Genomic DNA, 23,102 nt, shown 5'->3' on the forward strand with positions numbered 1-23,102 from the left:
GAAAATATAGAAAATTGGTCATTCGCTTTCTTTCTTTCTTTTTTTTTTTTTTTTTTTTTTGGTACCAGGGATGCTTAACCACTGAGCCACATTGCCACATCCCCAGCTCTTATTTTTTATTTTTATTTTTTTTAGTTGTAGATGGACACAATACCTTTATTTAATGAATTAATTTATTTTTGTGTGGTGCTGAGGATCGAACCCAGGGCCTCACACGTGCTAGATGAGTGCTCTACCACTGAGCCACAACCCCAGCCCTTTTTATTTTTTATTTAGAGACAAGGTCTCACCAAGTTGCTTAGGACCTTGCTAGGTTGCTGAGGCTCACTTCACACTCATAGTCCTCCTGCCTCAGCCTCCTGAGCCGAAGGGATCACAGACACTCATTCACATATGTGTCAGCGAAGGGACTGATCAAGTCTTTGTCTGTCTTTCACCAACTTGCCTCTTTGGCATCCTCTGTATTTTGGATTCAAGTCCTTCATCAGATATATTCTGCAATATTTTCCCAGTCTCTCACTTGGCTTGATTTCTAGTGCCTTTTTAAAATCAGAAGTTTCTATTTTTCCCCTTTTTTTAATCTTTATTTTTACAGACTACATTTTGATCCATTGTACCCAAATAGGGTACAGCTTTTCATTTCTATGGTTGTGCATGATGTAGATTCAGACCATTTGTGTAATCATACATGTACATAGAGTAATGCTGTCTGTCTCAGTCCACTGTCTTTCCTTCCCCCCCCCCTCCCGCCCCATTTCCCTCTGTACCATCCAAAGTTCCTCCATTCTTCTCTTATCCCCCTACCACCCCCTAGAAGTTTCTGTTTTTTAAAAAAAATATATTTTTTAGTTGTAGAGGTACATAATATCCTTACTTACTTATTTATTTTTAACGTGTGGTGCTGAGGATCGAACCCAGGGCCTCACACATGCAAGGCAAGCGCTCTGCCACTGAACCACAGCCCCAGCCCCAGAAGTTTCTAATATTGATTTCAATTTGTGGATCATCTTTCCTTTTATGGCTCATACCTTATACGGCCTAAGGAATACTTGCCTTGGACCATGACCCAAGATTGTGAAGACGGTCTCCGGTGTTGCATTCCGTAAGTTTCCTAGGTTAGCTCCTTCGTGTAGGTTGATGATGATCTAATTCGACTTCATTTTTGCATTTGGTTATATCTCCCAGGAGGCACTCTTTACTGCTGTTCATTCTCATATTGCCTCCTGTGTTGAAGATCCATCAACCATAGACTGGTCTCTCTAGAATTTCATTGATTTATGTGTTGATCCTTATGCCAATTTAACACTGTCTTTTTAAAAGACATTTTTTAGTAGATGGACACAATACCTTTATTTATTTTTAGTTTTTGTGGAGGGGGCACTGGACTACTGAGTCACATCCCCAGCCCTATTTTGTATCTTATTTAGAGAAGGGTCTCACTGAGTTGCTTAGGGCCTCGCTTTTGCTGAGGCTGGCTTTGAACTCACAATCCTCCTGCCTCAGCCTCCTGAGCCACTGGGATTATAGGCGTGTGGGACCACGCCCAGCCTTTTCATTTTCTTCTTGGTATCTTTTGCAGTGCGGATATTTTAAATTTGAATCAAATCCAATTTATTTTTAATATTGTCTAAAAACTCTTTACCAGACCCAAGATTACGAAAGTTTTCTATTTTTCTTTTTAATAGTTTTAGTTTTTACATTTAACTCTATGATTCACTTTGTTCTCTTTAATTTTTTTCCTGTGATTCATTTTAAATCAATCTCTGTGTGGACACTGGATTGTTCCAGCCCCATTTGTTGAAAAGACAACCCTTTCCCCATGTGGGTTTTCTTAGATTGTATCTTAAAATACTTATTCAGTCCCACTGTTCGTCTTCCTACGCCCAGGGCCCCACTTTTGGGTTGGACGGTTCTCCTTGGTTTTCTCCTGTCTGTCATTTCCCCCTGATCTTTTTTGGACTCCTTCCTTCCATCTTATTTTGGTCACTTTCCTGATTTCCTCCCTCACTTCTGTGCCCCTCGCTGAACGGTCTCCAGGGCTGCTCTCCCCCGGGCTGCTGCTTCTGTTGTCTCCTCTTCTCTGGGGTTTTGGTTTTTTCTTCGACCCATTCTCTGTGTTCCGCCAGCTCACACCTCCTCCTCTGCGTCCTGCGCGTATTTGTGCTGTCACCTCCTTGGATCTGCCCCTCTCCGCTGCCCCCCAGGCGCCTGCTGCTGCCCCTCACCCCTCAGGGCTGCCGTGTGGCCATGGTTGCTTTTGGCAGTCCTTCCATGCACTTTGAGTCTGCAGATTCTGCCTTTCTCCTTGTTTACTGGAGACGAAGTTACTTTCCTTCTCCGTGTTGCTCTTGTAAGCTCTCCAAGAACCGAGGAGGGAAATTGCCATCTTGTCTCCCATGCTCCTCCTGAGAACCCAGCCTTCTTGGGTCTCTGTCATTCTGAGGATTCACTCAGTACCAGAGGCTGAAACCAGGGTCTTCCAATGAGTCTGGAAAATCCCAAGATCGTTTCTCCTTGTGAATTTCCTCTTCTCCTTTGGGCTTGTTTCCTTCTAGAACTCATTCTAGGGAGCTTTCCATCTGTCCTCTGTGTTTTTAAATGTTTCTTATACATTTTCCATCTTGTGGGCTCTCTGGGGTACATTCTGGATACTTCTGGATCTTATCGAAAGGTCTTAGGTGAGCATTCTGCTTAACATAGCCAGCAGCTCCCGGCACACACACACCTTATTCTCCGTGGCATTTACCACTGTTCCACACACCGTGTTGGACATACTGATTTTCTTTTTTAACATTTTTTTTTCCTCCAAGGGTACTTTACCATTGAGCTACATCCCAGCCCTGTTTACTTTTTGTTTTGAGTCAGAGTCTCCCTAAATTGCTGAGGCTAGCCTCCAACTTGGGATCCTCCTGCCTCAGCCTCCGGAGCCGCTGGGATTACAGGCATGTGCCACCATAGCCGGCTGCTCATCGGTCTCTCGGTGTGATGGGTTCACAGATTGAGGTGACGTTGGGTGTGCTGTAGCTCACTTGCTGTGTAGCCCGTGACCTAGGGGATTGATGGGCGGTGGAGCAGGCATGTGGGTTCCGAACTGCTCCTTTTCTTGGAATTTTGTGGGAGTTCTCTGAGGTCTGTCTGAAGTTCCCTTCTCTGGAGTAGATTTTCCTTCGACTCTCGCTACCTGGGCCACTGCCCACCAGGGGCCACTTTGATTTCTTTGCTTGACAGTCATCCACCTTCTCAGGCAGTGTGGTCGCAGAGCCCCCACCTGGGCTAATGACCTTGGGACAGATTTTCTTCTGCTTGGCCCGGAGCCACAGTGAAGGTGGCAGTAGTCTGGCTGTCCCCTGCTGTGTGCTGGTGCCCTCCCTCCACCGGGGCCTTGAGGATGGGGGTTTGGGAGCACCTGCTCTGTCTACCAGACCTGCTTACAAAGCGCCACCGCCTGGATGGCTTAAAACTAGAAATGTGCCGGGTGCTGTGGTGCGCGCCTGTGACCCCAGTGGCTGGGGAGGCTGAGGTAGGAGGATCCCAAGCTGGAGGCCAGCCTCAACAACATACAGAGTGACGCCCTAAGCAATTTAGGGAGAATCTGAAAAAAAACAAAAACAAAAACAAAAACAAAACAAAAAAAAACACCACGCTGGGGCCATGGCTCAGTGGTTAAGGGCCTCTGGGTTCAATCCCTGATGCCAGAAAAACAAAACCGTACAGAAGTGTATTCTCTCACCGGCCGGAGGATGCGAGAGTGAATCAGGGCCGCTCCGGCTGCTCCTGAGGGCTCTGCAGACTCCGGCGCGTCCTTGGCCTCGCTCCTAGCTTTGTGCCGGGCAGCGATCCTGGGGGACCCTCTCCGCTCGCTGCCGTGGTCCTCCCTGGCGTCCTCCGCGCCCGCGCCTCTTCCCGTGACCGCCCCCTTCCTGCCTCCCTTCCTGTGAGAACAGGGCGCCCGCGCCTGGGGTGCTGGGGTGCTGGGGTCGGGGCTTCCTCGAGTCTACCCGGAGCGCGGGGCTCCTGCTCGACCCCACCGTGGGCGCCTCGCCTTCCTCCTGCCCCGCACCCCTCAGCGGCCACACGCGCACAAGGCCCCCAGACTTGCCAGAGTCACGGGGGAAAAGTCGCTTTGGCTTCTGCTCGTCTCTCGGGCCTTTTTTTTTTTTGATACTTGTGAGTTTATTTCTCTATTCCTTTTAGATATACATGGCAGCAGAGGGTACTTTGGCGTGTTATACATGCGTGGCGTGCGACGTGTTCTAACTGGGATCCCATTCTTGTGGCTGTACATGGTGTACACTGGTCTGTGTTCATATGCGAAAGTTCTGTCTGGATCATTCTCCTGTCTTTCCTGTTCCCAGCCCCTCCCTTCCCTTCATTCCCCTTCGTCTGAGCCAGTGAACTTCTATTCTCCCCCACCAGCTTTTTGTGAGTTAGCATCAGCGTATCAGAGACAACATTCAGTCTTTGGTTTTTTGGGATTGGCTTATTTCACTTAGCACAATATTCTCTAGTTCTATCCATTTACTGGCATATGCCATAATTTCATTCTTCTTCATGGCTGAATAATATTCCATTGTGTATATATACCACATTTTCTGTATCCATTCATCTGTTGGAGGGCACCTATTGGTTTCATAGCTTAGCTATTGGCCTCACAGGCTTTTTAAAAATCTTTTGCTGCTGGGTACAGTGGTGCATGCCTGTAATCCCAGCAACTCAGGAGGCTGAGGCAGGAAGATTTCAAGTTTGAGGCTTGGCTAAGCAACTTAGTGAGACCCTGTCTCTAAATAAAAAATTAGAAAAGACGAGGGATGTGGCTCAGTGGTAGAGCACCCCTGGATTTAATCCCCAATGTCACAAACTCATAAGAAAAAAACCCTCAGCCTTTTGGCTTCCGTGGGTTTCCTCCTCTGAGACCAAGGCTACAGTGCCTTTCACACTTCCAGCTTCCCCTCTTCATCTGGAACATTCCGGGGAACTCAGCTGGCCCTGCATGCCATGTGTTTATCCAGACCCCTCTCTCCACCACAGCCCTCTGTGCGGGCAGGTCCCTGGCTGCTCAGCCTCACAGGCCCCCTGGCAGGGAGCCCCACCTCCAGGCTGCCCCACGGCCTGGGGTCAGAAGCCTGCACTGTGCTCAGCTGCTCAGGTGGCTGACCTGGGCTTCTGCACCTGTGAACCAGGGACCAAGCGTCCCAAGCACGATGAAGGCTGGGAGGGCCAGCCATGTCCCTCACGGTGCGCAGACCGCTGGAGGGTCCACTTAGCGCTGTGAGCAATGAGGTGGCCCAGGAGAGGTCCGCCGAGGGGACAGTGACAGGGACGCCCAGGGTTCCTCCGACACTCCCTCCCACTGCCGTCTAGGGACCGTCTACCATTACGTGCCCTGGTACGACACCAAGCCCGTGGTGGCGGTGACCTCCAACTGGGAGGACGTGGGCTTCCGCCTGAGCTGCCTCAATGCCCTCCAGGTCGTCCGGGACCGCCTGGTGAGTGGCAGGGAGCACCAGGCAGGGAGGGAGCCTCGGGAACCTGCCCGTGTCCTGGGACACGGGTCACGCGCTCACCTGGACGTTCCCACAGTGGAGACCAGGGTGCCAGATGCAGTGCCAAGCACCCAAGAGGCACAGATGAACTCACTGCCCTGGTCCCCACCATCTGGGGAGGTGGGATGTGCACAGGGTCACTGTGCAGTGCCACCAGGGCTGCCGTGGAGATACAGGCGCCCAGAGGTTTAGGACCAAAGGGATGGAGGATGGACGAGTCAGAAGAGGTATTTACAAAGGAGGTGACAACTGTGGGTCTTGAGGACTGTGTAGGAGTTTGTGAGGTGGCGTGCCACTGTTCGAAGTTGCAGAGGAATGGGGCATGAAAATGACACGGAAGCCAGAGAAGCTGGGAAGGGTCAGATCATAGAGGGTCTTACGTAGCTGTCAAGGAGTACAGATCTCAGGATACCCACACTGGGTGCCTCCAGATGAGGGCTCAGGGTCCAGGATCCGCACTGCTTTCCTGTTCGGATGGGGCCTCCCTGCCACCCAATCTGTGGGGTAGCAGGAACAAGGCCAAGGAGGAGCTCCTGGTATTTCGAGGGTCTGGGATAGCCTTGGATGGATGTCACCGGGTTCCACGTCAGCGCCCATCCGCCCTGCAGCCTGTCCCTGGTGAGCTCCACGCTGAGGCCAGCTCTCTCCCGTTCCCTCCTGTTGGCAGAAAGCCAACCTGGACGCCCTGAAGTCCATCCGGAACCCGAGGGACCCAGATTTGCTGTTCCAGTGGCAGAAGCTGCTGAGGGAGCTGGCGGAGGACTGCAAGTAGGCTCTGGGCGCCTGGGGGGCGGGGCTCCATGAGGGGCGGAGCTCCAGAAGGGGTGGGGCTCCAGGAGGGGCGGGGCCCCAGGGGGCGAGGCTCAGCCACACCCCTGCCCCACCTCCAGACCTATGAGTTCCGCTCTCATCTCTGCTGGGCTGGAACCCTGATCTCTTCTCCCCTCCCATCCGCACTCCCCAGAAAATGGCCCTGGCCTTCCCGCACGGCCTGGTTACTGCTGTCCCACTCCCAAGGCTGATGCTCCCACCCAACCAGTCCAGACGAGCCCACAGCATCCACTCCACGTCACCCCCACTGCTCCTTCCTCCGGCCTCTGCCTGTTCTGGAGACTCACAGGAGAGGTTCTCCCAGCCTCCGCCCCAGGGTCTGGTTGGCTCCTGTCTCAGGGCCAGCCTCCCTCCCCAGGGGAGGCCATGGACACAGGCCAGTCACACTGCAGACGCTAGTGGATGGGCCGGCTCAGAGGGAGCAGGCTGGGGTTCCTGCCAGGCCAGCGGTAGACACAGACCTCAAGGTTGGGGAGGACTCACTGGCCCGCAGCAGGACGAGAGGCAGTGACTTAGGGAGTGGGAGAGAGGCCCAGCGCCTGCTGCCCTGTCCTGGCCACAGGAACCCTCTGCCCTGCGTGAAGGATCATCCCAAAGCCACCAACCTGGACAGGCAGAAATGGCAGGTCCGCAACCTGCTCCTCCAAGAACTGGCCCAAAAGGCCCAGAAAGCCGAGCCCAGGGACATGGTGGCCACAGTGGAGGACTGGCTTCGCCGCCTGGACGTGGTGCTCCCTGAGGTGGGCGTGGGCACGCGGACCTCCGGGTGCAGGGCTGGGAGCTGCCACGGGTCCTGACATCCTCCCGCCCTGGCAGCCCCAGGTGAGCCTCCCGGATGTGATGATCTGGCTAATGGCCAAGGAGCAGCGCGTGGCCTTCGCCCGGGTGCCCGCCCACACCATTCTATTCTCCCAGGCAGGGGCCCTGCACTCGGGCCAGTTCTGCGGGAAGATCCAGAACCTCCTCCTAGAGGTGGGCAGTGGGTCCTTGGAGGGCCGGGCCCCAGGGTGTGGCCCCACTTCCTCTCCCTGGCCCTGCATCTGGCAGGCAGGGAGGGACCTAGGCCCAGACACGGGAGCCATGCCCGTCCACGTCCCCATGAATGTGCCCCACGCCCATCTCCTCTGTCACTGTCACAGTCACCATCCTGTCTAGTTTCTTGTCATCTCCCTGGACCGTGATGGGGTGACCTCCAAAATGTTCTGTGCCTAACAGGCTTAGGCAATGGCCCCTCGGTTGAGAGGCAAAGTATAAACAAAGCTGTCCCCCGCTGAGCCCCTCCCAGCCCTGGTGAGAGCTTGTTCCCTTTGGAAGGCGGGTGGGCTCTCAGAGCTACCTGGCTCCCCATGGCCTCCCAGAGAGTGGACAACTTCCCCACTGCCCAGCCACCTCTGGCATGTCCACCTCCCAGCAGATGGGCCGCGCTGGGCTTTCCCTGGCCCAGACATGCCTGCCCTCTGCCCTTCTGGTTGTCCTGCACGGCCCCTCCCGAGGGGGTCCTCCTCATTCCGCAAGAACCCCTGAGACTTGAATCTGCAGCTTGCTGGCTTGTGTGACCTGGGCCCGCTCCTGACTGTCCAGACCTCGGTCTGCCCCTCTGTAGAGCAGGTCTGGTGTAGCCTTGCCTGCCTGGCACTGAGCACCATGCTGGCCTGTGCCAAGCATGCCCCAAATAATATCACCAGTGTCACCACGATCATGGCTTCAGTGGGACCTTCCTGGGCTCCCGAGGCAGCATCTCCCATGTCCCCACCCTGCTTCCTGCTAGGTATGAGGTCACAGGGTGTGACCACTGGCATGTGGCTTCCCAGTCTGGAGGGAAGGACACTGTCAATTTTTTTTCGTTTTGGCCTCACTGGGGATGGAACCCAGGACCCTGATCCCGGGGCAGAGGGAAGGGACAGGGGTAATCCATTCTGAGTGTGTGCACCCACTGCCACATCCCTGGGGTGGGGGCTGGCACCTGGTGGGATTGACCTGCCTCTGGCTCAGTACCCAGAGGGTGAAGGACCCAAGAACACAGTCCCAGGCCACCTCCGGGTGTGCATGTGGCTCGGCAATGTCACCGACAGCAAGGATCTGCAGCTACTGCATCAGGGGGACATCGTGGTGTACGCAGAGACGGTGAGCGACAGCCAAGCACAGCAGAAAGGCTGGCAGGCGGGATGGAGGGGACCGGGCCTGGGGCGAGGGGGTCTGGACTCCAGCCGGAGGTTCAGGACAGGGAGGGCGGCAGGCTGCAGTGGTCCAGCCCAGACGGAGAGACTCCTGCTGACCAGCTATGAGATGGAGAGAGGAGCAGAGACTGAAGCATCTCCTACACTGCCCCCTCGGGGGTCTGGGGGACAGGCCCTGGTGACGAAAGGGGCCCCTGAGTGGCCCCCAGGACCTGGCCATGCCCTCCCTGGTGGAGGTTGACTGGCCATGGCGTGAGGGGTGAACAAGGCTGTCACTTGTATGGGGCCTCTCTGTCCCCAACAGGGCAGCTGAGGACCCTGCAGACCCCAGCTGGGCCCTAGATTGGTGGTCCTGAGCGGGGGAGGCCTGGACCAGAGAGGAGGAGGACAGGAGGCATCTGCCCACCCAACCATCAGTCTGGGGGGTGCAGCGGCAGGGTGAGCAGCCAGCCAGAGGCTGCTCTGGAACCAAAGGCCAGGAGGTGGCCTTTGCTCCCCAGGATAGGACATGGCTCAGGAACCTTGTCTGGCAGCAGAAGGAAAGTAAGATTCAAATATCAGGCTCTCAGTGGGCTGAGTGGAAACACTTGTGGTCCGAGTTGCCGTGCAGTTAATCCCGTTGTGACGTGGTCGGCCTCCACATCTGCGGGTTCACCGACGGGTGGAAACGCACTTAGGCTTGCGATGGCTGCATCTGTGAGGAACAAGTACAGACTGTGTTTTTCTTCTTGTCATTATTCCCCCCAAAATGCAGTATAACACTTTCAAGTTGTAATAGTATGGAAAGTCATCCGGACAGGGTCCACGGTAACGGAGGTTGTGCCTGGGTCGTAGGCGAACACAGGCCATTTAACTTAATGGACTTGAGCATCTGAGGTGGGAGGGGGTCTTGGAACCAATTTCCTGAGGACATGGAGGGACAGCAGTGTCTCTGTCTAACCAGATCTGGGGAGGGCGTGGCGATGCCGAGATGGGGAGGAGATTCAGGGGGAGGTGCAGGAATTGGAGGAGAGGGCTCAGAGGCAGCATGGGGGCCCATGGGCTGGGTTGCCCTGGTCTGCAGTGACCAGGGAGAGGGCGGGTCACAGCTGAGGGGCCAGCTCAAACTCAGGCGTCACCTACTCTACGGGCTGGTGTGGCCTGCACCTTGGTCTCCTCACCTGTGTGATGGGGGTGAGGCCCTTTCTTGTCTGGCTACCACATTTCCTGGGTGTGGGGGCCCGGGGCAGGACCTGACCCCCCAGGACTGCATGCTGGAGTTGGGGTAGGTCCTGACCGGGCTTCTGCTCCCACAGTATGAGAATGAGGCCAAGTACAAAGACCAGTGGGGACTACAGGGGCTGAACCGCTGTCCCAACTTCTCTGATGTCACGGGACGCAAGGCCCTGCCCAAGACGGATTTCAGGGAACCCCCAGGGTGGCATTGGCAGAACAACTGGATAGTGGAACCGCAAAAGAGGTGAGGAAGGGGGCAGGCCCGGGCTCGGGCCAGGGCACAGACACTCCCTGTTGGTAGTGGCCCAGAGAGGTGGGCACTCCGCCAGGGCAGATGATCCTGCCTGTCACCTGGTCCTTCCTTGCCAAGTGGGCGGGGAGACAACAGGGCAGCCCTTGGCCAGCAGAGGATGATGCGGGGACCTGCCGGCTCAGGGAGCTATGGAACCTGGGGTCTCGCTGCCCCCAGACTGCTCCTGGACATAGACATCAACAAGAGCCAGGTGCTGGAGGAGGTGTACGAGAACCAGGAGCACGATGCCACCGGCGCCTGGGTGCCCGCTGCCGTCCCCAACACCGACGTGGTGAGCAGGGCCAGAGCCGCCTCGGGGGTGGACGGCAGCCAGCCGGGAGCCTGAGAAGCTGGCACGTCCCAGTGGTAGGAGCCGAGTCTGTCCCCTGCTCCCTCCACACTGGGGGACCCCGTGAGCCACAGGCACCCCCTCCTGGCCTGGCAGAGGGGGTTGTACCCTGGTGCAGGGCAGACTTTAAGTACGATGTGGAAGCAGCACAGGCAGGCAACCGCTCGCCTCCAGGCCCCGTGGAAGGCGTGCTGACCACGATGGGGAAGAATCTGAGGACCCACGCTGGTCCACAGAACGTTCTGCCGTGAGGGGAGCGTACTATACCCACTCTGTTCCCGTGGGGCTCAAGCCCTGGGAAAGCAAGGTTGAAAAACGGAATAGGAATCTGAATGGAAGGAGCCCCTGTTGGCTGCTGGCCACGTGGTGGCCTAAGTCACTAAGTCACTAACGCATATTGAGGGACTGCTCAGGTGGCAGCAGCCGGAGCAAGCACTGCTGGGTCCAGGGTGGGAGGCCATGGCCGGTCTATGGGACCCCTCCCTCACCCCTCCTGTCCCTACAGAATGGACACCCTGTGGAGGCCCCCGAGAATGTGAGGTGCCCCAAAGGTTGGCACTTTAAAAAGGACTGGATCGTGGAGCTCAATCACGCGGTGGACAGCGAGGGTCAGTTCTCTGGTTGGGGCTGAGGTCACGAAGGCCTGGGGACCGCGAATCACCAGAGCCACCCAGAACCATCCTGGGCGGCCTAGGGTCTCTGTTTCTTCTGGCACCTGAGTAGCTCTTAAGGGGGCTGGGCCTGAATTCCCAGGGTGTCCAACCTCTAGGGTCCCCTAGCCTCTAGTGTTAAGGTGGTACGGGTTGTGCGTGCCTCCTAAGGCCAGCCAGATGAGGTGTGGCGCTGTCTGTGAATGTGAATCACCAGGGTAGCTCCAGGCAGGAGCCCCGGCTGGAAGTCTCTGGCTAGGGCTCCGGGTGCGAGTTCCGCTGCTTCCAGCTGTGCGGCCTTCTGGGAGTCTCCTTCCTCATCTGTAGGACAGGCAGCTGTGCCCAGGTGTCCCGGACGCGAGGGACACCCCACCCCTTTACCTGTCCACTAGTGCCCGTCTCCCAGGCCTGCCCAAGCTTCCTGCCCCCGGGACATGGGTCACGGTGCTGTCCTGCAGGCTGGGAGTACGGAGTGGGGATCCCACCCTCCGGCCTGCCCCAGGTCTGGAGCTCCGTGGAAAAGACCTACCACTCGCGCCGGCGGCGGCACTGGGTGCGTGTGCGCTTCCGGGACCACGGGGAGCTGGGCCTTGAGGAAGAGACCCTCTCCTTCCTGCAGCTGGTGAGAGGCCACGGGGCAGGGCCCTGGCGGGCACAGGCAGGGCCACCTTGGGCAGCGGGGGAGCACGCACGACTCACGCTCCTCCCCGAAACAGGAGCAGGCCAAGGAGAGAGAGGGCTGGGAGTACGGCACCTTCGGCTCCAAGTTCCACCTGAACCCGCACCCCCAGAGCCGCTTCCGCCGCCGCTGCTGGCACCGCAGGCTGGCCCCCAACAAGGACAGGGGCATTGCGCCCATATTCCTCCTGGAGGGATCCCTGGTAGAGCCTCCAGGGTGACGCCTGCCGCCGCCTCGGGAGCAGGGCCCCACCTGCCCAGGCTCGGGAGGGCGGCGCCTGTCGGGAGGGGCCGGGGGCGCGCCTAGAGCCTCAGGGGTGGCCGTCCCGGGCACAGATCCTGGACCTGCAAGCACGCCCCAAGAAAGAAGAGGATCCCAAGGCCTGGACGTGGCTTCAGCTGAAGGACACCTGGAGGCCCCAGCCTGAGGACACCCGGCAGCCCAACATGCCCTTCATCTACTGCGTCCTCAACAGTGAGCACTGGACGGGAGGGAGTCTGCTTGAGTGGCCTCAGAGGCCAGCACCGGAGGGCGGGGGTGGCAGGAGGCAGAGGGCAACCATGGGGACCCTGGGGCCGTGACGGGTGCGGCTCCTCTTTACCCAGAGCCCCACTACTACCAGCTTTTCTGCTACATCTACCAGGCTCGGAATTCAATGTCCAACCAGATCCTGACATTCCAGGGTAGGAAAGTCCCTTGTCATTCAGCCTTTGTCCCCAGCCTCCCCGGGGCGGGATGCGGGGAGGTGTGCTGCCAACGTGGTCACCCGACAGCATGAGGAATCCAAGAGAGAAGAGAGTGACAAAATGCAGAGTCCTCTCCCAGGAACCTCTTTGTCTAGTTTTGGGGAAACGATCCAAGACAAAGACTCCAAGGCGGGGCTGTGGGATCGCAAGCGGGAGCTGAGGAGGCGTCACCCAGGGGTGACTGCCTCGCTAGCCCTGGCAGAGGACGGAGGAGACGTGAAGGGGAGAGAGGGTGACCCACTGGGAACCACAGGTCACTTGTGGTTGGACAGAAGAGGGGGGTGGGGAGACAGCCCTGCGTGGGAGGAGCCTGTCCGCAGCCCTGTGAGGAAGACCCACTGAGAGGGAGCTCAGTGGCACTGCTCACAGGCACCAGGGAGCAGGTGGCAGGGCTCCAGGGATGTCCATGGGCCTCACCACCCACATCCCAGGGACCACTGGTTGCTGCCGTGTAGGGGCTGACATGGCGCGTCCTCCCAGCACGCTCCAGAGGGGCCCCTGCCCTCATCTCCGGGCAGCCCCAGCTTCACCACAGTGGGCGTGAAGGACAAGTGGCTGGAACCAAGTCTTCCCAGCCTCTGGGTTTTTGCGACATCACTCTGCAACTTACACCAAGGCACCCTGCTGGGCAACGGGCAGTAGCAGTGGCCACCTGGCCTGGGTCTCCAAGGAGAGGAGAGACCGACTTGGCAACTCCTGCCCTGCTCGCCCCTCCAGGGCCCTTCATTCGGGTGGTCTTCCTGAACCACAGCCAGTGCACCCAGGTCCTGGTGAACTCTGCAGCCCCCACCTGGGCCCAGACGCTCATCTTCCAGCACCTCCTGCTGTACGAGAACCCCCAGGACACCAAAGAGAACCCCCCGCTTGTGGTGTTGGAACTGTGGCAGCGCGACCCCTGGGTACGGGCAGGGGCTGGGAGGAGGACCATTGGCTTGTTGAGGGGTTTAGAGGAGGGCATTCAGAACCTGCCCCCGCGAGGCTGGGCGTGCGGCCAGCACCAGGTAAACGGGAATGTCTGTCCTGGTCCTCACCGGAAGCCCAGCCCAGGAGCCGGGTCTGTCTCCACACTTAACGCACTTCCCCTCCCCTCCAGGGAAAGGAGATCCTATGGGGACGAAGCATGTGGCCCCCTGTGGTCTGTCTGGACCTCCAAGACTGGACCCTGCCGCCCCTGAGGTGGCACCCATTTGTAAAAGAGTTGGGGGCAGAAGAGGGCGAGATCTTGGCATCCTGTGAGCTGATCCTGGAGACCGAGGTACTGGGAGATGGAGGCCTGGCTGTCCCTCCGTAATCTGCCCCCAGCCACAGATTTCCGCAGCCAGGGGGGCCCACCTCTACCCCTCACGAAAGGCTGGGGCCTGGGAACCAGAACAATGGCCTGGTGACGGCAGCCTGTCCCCTAACTGCCCTCCGGCCCTACTCAGTGGGGTCTGGGCTTCTCGGCTGAGCTGCTGAGCCAGGCGCAGGGGCAGCAGGACCAGCCGGCAGGTCCCACTCTCTGCTCTCCCGCGTCCGCTCTCCAGAAGCTGAAAGAGAAGCATCTGCCAATCTTAAGTGTTCCCTGGAAGAACGGGATTTTCACGCTGCCCAAGAGCATCCAGCCCACGCTAAAGAAGATGGCCATTGAGGTGTGTGGGGTGGGGGACAGCGTCGCCCCGAGATGCACACCCTGCTGCTCTCAGCTCTGCCCTCCTGACCCCCGGCTCAGAGCTGGGACCCCAAGATGACACTCCCTGGGGGATGGAGGAAGACAAGCGAAGTGAGCAGAGGCTCGGACAGAACACTGTGAATCACTTTCCTGCCAGGCTGGCGGGTGGTGACAGGCAGTGACATTCACATTAGAGCCTCCAGAGGAGGAAATTGAGGTTCTGAGGGAACACAGTCCATGCACAGGGATAGGAACTAAATGACAGAGCCATAGCTTAGGCCCAGCCCTGCCTTGCTCCAAATGCCAGGATGTCCCTTTGCAAGTAGCCTGGAGGGCCCAGCATTGCAACGTGGAGGCCCTGCCACCAATTTGGCAAAGAGCAAAAGGCGGTCCATTCCTCCAGGGGCTGGAGGCTTCTCCAGGGTCAGGCCCCTTCCCTGGGCCCAAGGAGGCCCTCACCAAGAAGGGTATGGAGACTTCCTGGGTGCCCAGTGTCAGCTGAGAGAGGAATCGGATAGAGGGCAGCCATGAGTTGAATGGCCTGAGGGGACCCTGAGACATTGGGTACCCGTTTTCTGTCGGCCGTACAGGCAGCGGACCTTGGGGCCCACCTGAGAACTGACTAGAGGCCGTGTGAGGCAGCAGGTGGGAGGGCAATGTCTAGGGCCCTGGAGGTCAGTGGAGGACAGTCAGTGGCTGGGGGCACTGACCTTGTGGACCGGAGGCCTGGAGGACAAGCATAGTCCCTCAAAGGACAGGGAGACCTTGGGCGCCTGCAGCCTGGTTTCTCCACATGGCCTCATTCCCTGGCCCCACATACACCCTGCCACACTGTCCTTCCCAGGGCCCCTCCCTCTGACCAGGACCCCCTTACAGAGGCACCGCCCGACCCTGATTTGCCCTCCTCGGTTCTAGCAGATTCTGGCCTGGGGCCTCCGCAATATGAAGAAGGTGCACTACCCGCAGCTCCTGGTGGAATTTGGGGAGCAGTCCCTGAGCACAGAGCCCATCAGTGACTTCCAAAGCAACCCCAACTTCCTGGAGTCGGTCCTCTTCCTCACGGTGGTAAGAGGCCCTGGGGCGGCTGGGGCAGCCTCCTCGTGGAGGGGCCTCACCTTCGGTCTGCCCTTGGGTTGCAGTTGATGCCTACGGAGGCGGTCTACGCGCTGCCCCTCGTGGTGAAGGTGGTGGACACAAAGGACTTTGGCCAGCAGAAGGTGGTGGGTCAGGCCAACATTGACGTCCTCCAGCCCTACTTCTGTGACCCTTGGGTTCAGGGCTACGTACCCCCACAGGTTCCAAGTATGTTCCTTACTGGGAGCCCCTCTGGGAGGTGTCCTGGGAGGCTCCTGGGCTGGTGTCCTCCTCAGCCTCTCCCCTGAGGCTCGCCACCGCCTTCTCTCCGCAGTGCTGTCTGAGAAGAAGCAACACGATGTGAGAAGAGGGCCGAGGCCCCCTCCCCCACTGCTTAGGGGCCAACCCTGTCCCTGAGGAGGCAGTTGAGAAAATCCTGGCATCTGTGCCCCAGTGTGGGGAGCCTAGCGGCCACTGCTAAGACCATGATCCTCCGCCTGGATCGGCTTTAGACGCCGAGACCCTGGCCCCTGAGGAGCTGCAGCAGAGCTGCTGGGGAAGGCCCCGGCACTGGGAGTTAGTCCCAAGAGCCTCCCCACACGAGTGGCGCACGGGAGTCTGGGGTGTCTCTTCCGAAGCAGATTCCCACTCTGGGGGCTGGGGGCTGGGCAATTCTGCAGTTCTGAGCCCCTTGGAACCCAGGTCACTGCCCTGGGCTGGGAAGACTGAGAACCAGGCCCGGGTCTCAACTATGTGACGTGCGGGGGGCAGGGGGGTAGCCAGGCAGCCAACCCCAGCCTCAACCCCTCTCCTCTCAGGAGTCAGAGCCCCGTGGCTCCGGCTGCCGACCTCACCCTGCCCGCCCTCTTCCTTTTCAGTTCCTCTGGTTCCTCTGCGAAAAGTTCTGGTTCAAGTCCAGCAAAGCTGAGGTGAAGTAGGCCCAGCCACAGGGAATAAGGACCATCCCTGGCAGCTGAGGGGGCTGGGGGGCTCACCCGGACGAGGCCAGCGCGACCCTCTCCCTCCCAGGATGAGTACGAGCACGAGGTGGACTGGTGGAGCAAGTTCTTCTGGGCCACGGGTGACAATCAAAGGGCCCTGAAGTACAAGTACAAGGACTACCACACCATAAAGGTTTGGAGGGCCAGGGAAGGGGCGCCTCCCACAGGGAGGGCCAGCAGACCTAGCTTGCGTCCTGTGGGGACCGGCAGTGGAGTTTCTGCATTGTCCCCTCGCCCCCTGGCTTCTCTGATGGGTGGACCCTTGGGGAAAGCCCTGGGAGCTGGTGGTCTTTCCATCCCCCGAGCCGGGGGTGCTCCGCCTCCCACGCAGGTGTTTGATTGTGAGCTGGAGGCCGTGCCAGACTTCCAAGGCCTGCAGGACTTCTGCGAGACCTTCCGCCTCTACCAGGAGCTGCCCAAGGCGGACAGCCCCGTGGTGGGGGAGTTCAAGGTGTGTGTCTCCAGCTCCTTGTGCTCCTTCTGTCCCTAGAAGACTGACGAAAGCCCTGCTCTGTGTGCTCATGGAGAGGACCAGGCCAGCAGGTCCTGGGCGTGGAGAGCAGAGATTAGCCTCCACAGAGACTCGGGGAGGCCTGACCTCAGAGGGGAGAGCAAGGGTCTTCTTACATCCAGCTCTGGCCTGTGCTGCTGACAGCCAGTGCAAAGCTGACGGGGTGGAGGTGGGTGGAATGAGTGTTGGCATCACCAGAAACTGGGACTGCACCTCCACACTGTGGTTCCTTTGCCCAACACCCGCCAACACACTGGCGCCTGGGGAAGACCTCTGCTACGCCTGCCTCTGTCCTCTCAGCCTCCGTCCCTGCCACCCTCCGCTCAGCCCTCCCTCTGCTGAACTTGGACTGATCGGCACTGCCAGGCTGGGTCCCCAGTACCTTTCCTTCCCCAGGGCCTTTTCCGCATCTACCCCTTCCCTGAGAATCCAGAGGGCCAGGAGCCCCCCCGCCAGTTCTTGATTTTGCCCGAGAGAGATGACTTCCCTCAGCTGTGCATGGTGCGGGTGTACGTGGTGCGGGGCATCAACCTGCAGCCCCAGGACTACAACGGCCTGGTGAGCACACCCTGCCCGCGCCGGCCCCTGGAGCTCCTGGGGCTGCTGATACCCACAGGCCTCATGTGACACAAGAGGCCTCACGCCCACTCTCTCTGACCAACCTGATGAACCCCCCCATTTGCTCTCCTTTCCCTGCTTATATCTGACCCCCAGTGTGACCCTTATGTGATCCTGAAACTGGGGAAGACAAAGCTTGGCAACCGAGATGCCTATCTCCCCAAAACTCTGGATCCTGTCTTTGGCACGTGAGCTGCCCCTCCACCGACCCCAGCTCCACCCCCTCCACACCATGCTGGGGGTCGATGCCAGCAGACACCCTGGCCTTCCTTCCCAGCCACCAAGTTCCCTCCAAGTCAGGGCCTCACGCACGAGGGGCGCTCCACAGGTAGAGATGACAGACGCAGGGGCAGGCGGCTTTGCCCTCTCTTGCACTCTGCTGGGAGGGAGCTCAGGCCTCAGAATGTATTCCCAGCGACGACCGGGGTAGGGCTGTTTGCAGACCATCCCGCTCTGCTCTCCACACTCACCATGAATGAGGAAAGGGACGGAGAAGGGGCCCCAGGGCACAGCGAGTGTGGAGCACAGCCTCTGCAGTCTCAGTGTCCTCACCTCCAGGGTGTTTGAGCTGACCTGTAACATCCCTCTGGAGAAGGACCTGGAAATCCAGCTATTTGACTTTGACCTTTTTTCACCTGATGATGAGATCGGAAGCACAGTCATCGACTTGGAAAACCGACTCCTGTCTGGTTTCGGAGCTTGTTGTGGGCTCTCCAAATCCTACTTTGTGTGAGAATGGGCTTGTCCAGGGGATGGGGCCTAGGATGCAGCAGGTGGGGGAAGAGGTGGGAAGAACCAGGCCCAGCTCCCCACTGGTTCCTCACGTAACCACGCAGGTCAGGGCCCTTTAGATGGCGCGACCAAATACGCCCGAGCTACCTCCTGGAGCGCTACACCAAGCGGAAAGGGCAGCCTCCACCTGTGTTCAACCTTGAGGAAGACTCTGTCTTATACAACGGGGAGGAAATCAGCCTGCACACCTTTGGTGAGACACTCAGCACACCACTAGAGACAGACGCCGGCCCCTCAAACCAGGAGGGCTCCAGATGGAGGGGACCAGGGGAGGACCAGGAGCTTCACCGAGACGGAGGGCAGCCCACCCTCCTCCCATGTCTCCTGTAGAGGCAACCTGGCCCCCACCCAGGCTGGGTGGGAGGGTGCCTAGGAGGTAGGAGGACCAACGACCCCACGATCCCCGCCCTCCCCTCCAGAGCCCGAGCCCCCTACTGTCCATGGTTTGGGGCCCAAGAAGGAACGCCTTGCGCTATACATCCTGAACACCCTGGGCCTGGTGCCTGAGCACGTGGAGACTCGCACATTGTACAGTAAAAGCCAGCCAGGCATTGACCAGGTATGAGACTGGAGGGCCCCCCACCTCCCGTTGGATGGGCTGGAGCAGGAGTGGGGTGCCCGCCTACCAGCACAGTGCCTACCGTGAGAGGCAAGGATGGGACATTTGGGTATGTGCAGGCACAGGAGACAAGCGTGTTTTGCACATGGCAGTTGAGAAGTTTGAGTGATGTCACTTAGAGAATTTCAGAACTGGGAAGTTATCTACAAGAAATGGAGGCCACACATCTGTGTCAAGAAATACTAGGGAGCCCTACCAGCCAGCACTCCACAGCCCAGACTCCAGAGGGGTGGGGAGCGGAGGCCTCACAGCAGAGTAGACATTAAACCTTGGTTCTGACTGTTAATGCAGGCTGCTCGCTCCGTGGCAAGGAATCCCAAACAGTGGGACACAGATCCCCAAGGGCACCCTGATTATCCTTCACCCTCCAGCCACCAAAATGGTTCAGCTAATTCTCCAAATCTCTCAAACTGAGGCTACAGTCTAGATAAAGTCCTCTGCTGAGCATTTTTTAAAACCATTCTCATTAAACCTGTTTTCTCAAGTGGATCAACTTCCAAAGAACAAAACCAGGCCAGGGGGTTTGGAAGACGGGCACGGTGCTCCCTTTCTAAGGCTGGCGTGGCCCTTTCACTGCTGGTTTTCTTACCGTTTTTCCTCCCTCATCATTTCCTGAAACCTCTGGGCCTCGTGGCCAGCTTCATTCATGCCTTCGGCTGTGGTCGCATAACAGAAAATGACCGGCTCCAGCTGCCAGCTTGTTCTTACTCAGGGTCACTGTGCTGCTTAAAAAAAATGAAGGCTTGGGCTGGGTCTCAGTGGTGGAGCACTTGCCTGGCACATGTGAGGCACTGGGCTTGATCCTCAGCACCACATAAAAATAAATCAATAAAATAAAGGTATTGTGTCCGTCTACAACTAAGAAAAAAATTTAAAAAAACAAACAAACAAAAAAAAAACTGAAGGCTCGACCCCAGCACACTCTGCTGAGGGTTCAGCCCTCAGGATCTGTCCTAAGTGAAGTCCTGGGCCACACCGTCAGCCTTGGAGACATCATGCCCCACCTCACCGCACACTTCCCCAGCCAAAATGGAAAGGTCATCTGCCACCTCAAAGGAACTCCTGTGCCACAACCCCCTGGGGTCAGCAGTCTCAACCAGAATCCACCCCGGCTCTAGGGAAAGCTGCAAATATGGGTGGACATCTTCCCCAAGAAGCTGGGGGCACCCGGGCCACCAGTCGACATCAACCCCAGGAAACCTAAACGGTGAGTGACAGCCCAGGTCCCGACTGGGGTGCCAGGTATCATGATCCTGGAATGCTGAGTGGCAGGAACTCTTCTTTTGGGAAGAGAGGAAGCTCCACTGGTGCTTTCTACCCAAGTTCCCCAACCTGGGCAAGAGCGTGCGGGCAGCCTCCAGGCCTTTCCTCCTCCAAGGCTGGGGCTGGGGCTGTCTCAGCAAAGCCTCAGAGCACGGTGGCTGCAGGTATGAGCTGCGCTGCATTATCTGGAAAACGGCACAAGTGGACCTGGTGCACGAGACCTTCAGTAGAGAGAGGATGAGCGACATCTACGTCAAAGGGTGAGGTGGAGGAAGAGGCCTCTGGCAGAGCCAGGCCCCAGTGGTCACCCTGCCTGGGCCTCCTAATCTTGAGGGGGACACCTCCCCACTACCCCCTGGCCTGGCGGGAATGGGGACCACACCCATGAGCCCCAGATGAAAGGACTCTGGCCCCAGGTGGCTGTTCGGGCTGGAGAAGGACATGCAGAAGACAGACATCCATTACCACTCCCTGACTGGGGAGGGCAACTTCAACTGGCGCTTCATCTTTCTGATGGACTACCTGGCAGCGGAGTGTGTGTGCGTCCAGAGCCAGAAGGTGAGGCCAGCAGTGGGAGGAGGGGTCAGCCCGGGCCGGGAGCACCCCCATCGGAGACTGGAAGTTGTGACGGGAGCCCGTCCTCGGGTGGAGACCCTTCCTTGATAGCCCGTCCCTGCAGGGTACGGGCTATAAGGTTCCAAGGGGAACATCAAGAAGGCAGACTGGGGGACGCGCTCTTCGGCATCTTCCAGGATTACATATGGAGCCTGGACCCCACATCCATGAAGTTCCCAGCCCGGCTGATCATCCAGATCTGGGACAATGACATCTTCTCCAGTGAGGGCTTCCTAGGTGAGGTCCTGGCATAGGGCTTACGACCACAGGTCAGGGAGGGCCTGCTTGCTGACGGCGTTTCTCTGGGCTCAGGGGTCCTGGAGCTGGACTTGACCGACATGCCCTTCCCAGCCCGGCACGCCAATCAATGTACCCTCAAGATGATGGACACCGATTCCAAGCAGACCCACTTCGTCCAGTACAAGCGCTTCTCGCTCTTTAAGAAGAAGGTTGTAACAGGATGGTGGCCTTGCCAGGTTCACAGTGGCGACAAGTGGCGCTTGTCGGTAGGAACTGGGGAAGGTGTCTCTTGAATGGGACTGCTCTGCCACATGGCCCGGCTCCAACAGACTTTGGGGACCTTGGCTAAATCCTTTTCCTCTCTGAACACTGGGGTGTGGTCCTAAAACCACCTTGCTCCCTGTCTTTCGCCTCCCTCCCCGGTGGTGCTCCCAGGGCAAAGTGAAGATGACTCTGGAGATCCTGACAGACAAGGAGGCTCTCATCAGGCCGGCCGGCAGAGGCCAGTCGGAGCCCAACCAGTACCCCAAACTGCACCCTCCTCCGTAAGGGCCCGTCTCCTCGGTCTGTGTGTGGCAGTGAATGAGCCTTGCAGTAGGAGGGGTAGTTTCTTCCTGTGCCACAGCTGTTAAAAGCAGGAGAATGGGTTTAATGGGTTTGGGTGTGGGGGACACGCCCTCAAAAGAAAGCTCTGGGTTCTGGTCCCTGACCTGAAGCTTCCTTTTTGCCCTCTGTTCTTGGGCCCCTCCCCATCCTGGACAGACGTGCTGGCGGTTCTTTAATGTGGCTGAGGTCACCTGTTAAAAACTTCTGCTTCGCTTGCTGGAAACGCTACCGATTCAAAATCGTAGGCCTCGTGCTCCTGTCGATAGTGGCGTTCATGCTGTTCAAATTCATCTATGCTGCTCCGGTGAGTGGCGACCACGGGGACAGGGACAGGGGCACTGGTTGCTCTTGGGAAGACTGCCCAGTGTGCCTCTGGGTCGCACTTTCAGGCTAATTCTACTGTCTGTTTTCTCTAGAGTTATTTGGCCATGACCTGGATCAAACCTGAACTTCGGATGGGACCTCCCATTAAAGTAGTCAATGTCATGAATCCACAAAACCAAAACAAGCCTCCCAACTCTGCTGCCTAGGATCTGATTCTACAGCTTTAACAGATCATGAGCTGAAACCCCTCCCTGGACCCAAGAATCACCTGAGTGTTATCCTTCCAGAACTTCCAGCTCCACAAGACTAATTTGCCCACATGGGCCTGGCTCTTCTCCCCACCGCCAGCCTTTCCCTCCGGCTTCCTACCAGGTCCTTGTTTCTGTCTTCCACGACATATACAAGGAGCTAAGCGTACTCTGGCTATTGTGCTCAGAAACCACTTCCAATAAGGGGAGCAGAGTTGTAATTTCCACTGAAATAAACAAGTTTTATAAGGCGAGTCACCTTGTAATTTGGGGGGTTGAAGACAACACGAAAGGCTGAAATCACCAGTCTTTAGACCAGATTCACGGGAACAGAATGAGTCACCTTTACACATGCCCTCTAGTCCTCGGGGTCTCTTGTGTACTAAGAGGCTTTCCATCAGAAGAAACGAAGGAAAGGAGGACTCTCCTGGGTCAGCAGCACGCCAAGGCCACTGCTGTCACCCCACGCGTGCATGCACGTGAGCCACTCCAGACCAGACGCCACCCTCCTCGGGCACACACCTGGGGTTACAGTGCCCAGAACAATATTCACCCCCACATTTGTTTCTAGAACTAAAAGTGAGAGCCACAGCAAAACACACACGAGCAAGCAGGGTGCGCTTTTTGCCCATTTCTCTGAGGGCAGAAGCCAAGGTCCTCGGCTGGGTGGGGACTGCATTTCATGGCTTCCGTACCTTCTTTGAAAAGCCTCGAGATGCTTACCCCTCCCCTGTGCCAAGACCCCTTCCGCCGTACCCACCTTGGCCATCGCAAGGGCCCACTTGTCCTCCCCTTGAGCTCAAAACAGCCAAAACATTTTTTTTTTTTTCCCCAGTGCTCCCTGGTCCTAAGGCCAAGCTCTAGGTCCCCACCTGTCCTTCAGTGCCCTGGAGCTACCCTGTTCTTGTGAGGAAGGAGTCAGGAGGACGGTGTCAGCCTCCAGTCCACCTTCGTTCTCTGGAGCACACAGAAAGGACCCAAGTGCAGCCAAGATGACCCCTTTCCTTCCAGAAGAAGTGTTGGGCTTGAGGCTCAGGAAAAAGGTCTGGACCTCCCCCTCA

At 57.7% G+C, this 23,102-nt stretch overlaps 1 protein-coding gene across 1 annotated transcript in view; it reads left to right on the forward strand.

The window, feature by feature from the left end:
• The window catches only part of FER1L5 (fer-1 like family member 5), a gene marked incomplete at its 5' end in the record, with an annotated part of 77,747 nt that extends 54,716 nt beyond the window's left edge, over positions 1 to 23,031 (forward strand). Inside the window, 35 exon segments of the mRNA XM_079109529.1 lie at positions 5,362 to 5,486; positions 6,211 to 6,311; positions 6,937 to 7,114; positions 7,191 to 7,346; positions 8,367 to 8,498; positions 9,847 to 10,010; positions 10,236 to 10,350; positions 10,913 to 11,015; positions 11,516 to 11,679; positions 11,774 to 11,938; positions 12,072 to 12,210; positions 12,342 to 12,419; positions 13,200 to 13,381; positions 13,576 to 13,737; positions 14,006 to 14,110; positions 15,049 to 15,195; positions 15,270 to 15,432; positions 15,539 to 15,564; positions 16,083 to 16,133; positions 16,234 to 16,338; positions 16,537 to 16,656; positions 17,113 to 17,274; positions 17,431 to 17,522; positions 17,893 to 18,063; positions 18,171 to 18,319; positions 18,546 to 18,685; positions 19,864 to 19,952; positions 20,173 to 20,268; positions 20,425 to 20,566; positions 20,761 to 20,860; positions 20,936 to 21,129; positions 21,299 to 21,408; positions 21,626 to 21,773; positions 21,886 to 21,996; positions 22,002 to 23,031. Coding sequence (XP_078965655.1) covers positions 5,362 to 5,486; positions 6,211 to 6,311; positions 6,937 to 7,114; positions 7,191 to 7,346; positions 8,367 to 8,498; positions 9,847 to 10,010; positions 10,236 to 10,350; positions 10,913 to 11,015; positions 11,516 to 11,679; positions 11,774 to 11,938; positions 12,072 to 12,210; positions 12,342 to 12,419; positions 13,200 to 13,381; positions 13,576 to 13,737; positions 14,006 to 14,110; positions 15,049 to 15,195; positions 15,270 to 15,432; positions 15,539 to 15,564; positions 16,083 to 16,133; positions 16,234 to 16,338; positions 16,537 to 16,656; positions 17,113 to 17,274; positions 17,431 to 17,522; positions 17,893 to 18,063; positions 18,171 to 18,319; positions 18,546 to 18,685; positions 19,864 to 19,952; positions 20,173 to 20,268; positions 20,425 to 20,566; positions 20,761 to 20,860; positions 20,936 to 21,129; positions 21,299 to 21,408; positions 21,626 to 21,773; positions 21,886 to 21,996; positions 22,002 to 22,103 — 4,487 coding nt within the window. The 3' untranslated portion in view covers positions 22,104 to 23,031.
• Between the last annotated feature and the right edge of the window lie 71 nt (positions 23,032 to 23,102).

The sequence above is a fragment of the Sciurus vulgaris genome, assembly GCF_902686455.1.
Source record: "Sciurus vulgaris genome assembly, chromosome: 14".
In the NCBI taxonomy this organism is placed as follows: Eukaryota; Metazoa; Chordata; class Mammalia; order Rodentia; family Sciuridae; genus Sciurus; species Sciurus vulgaris.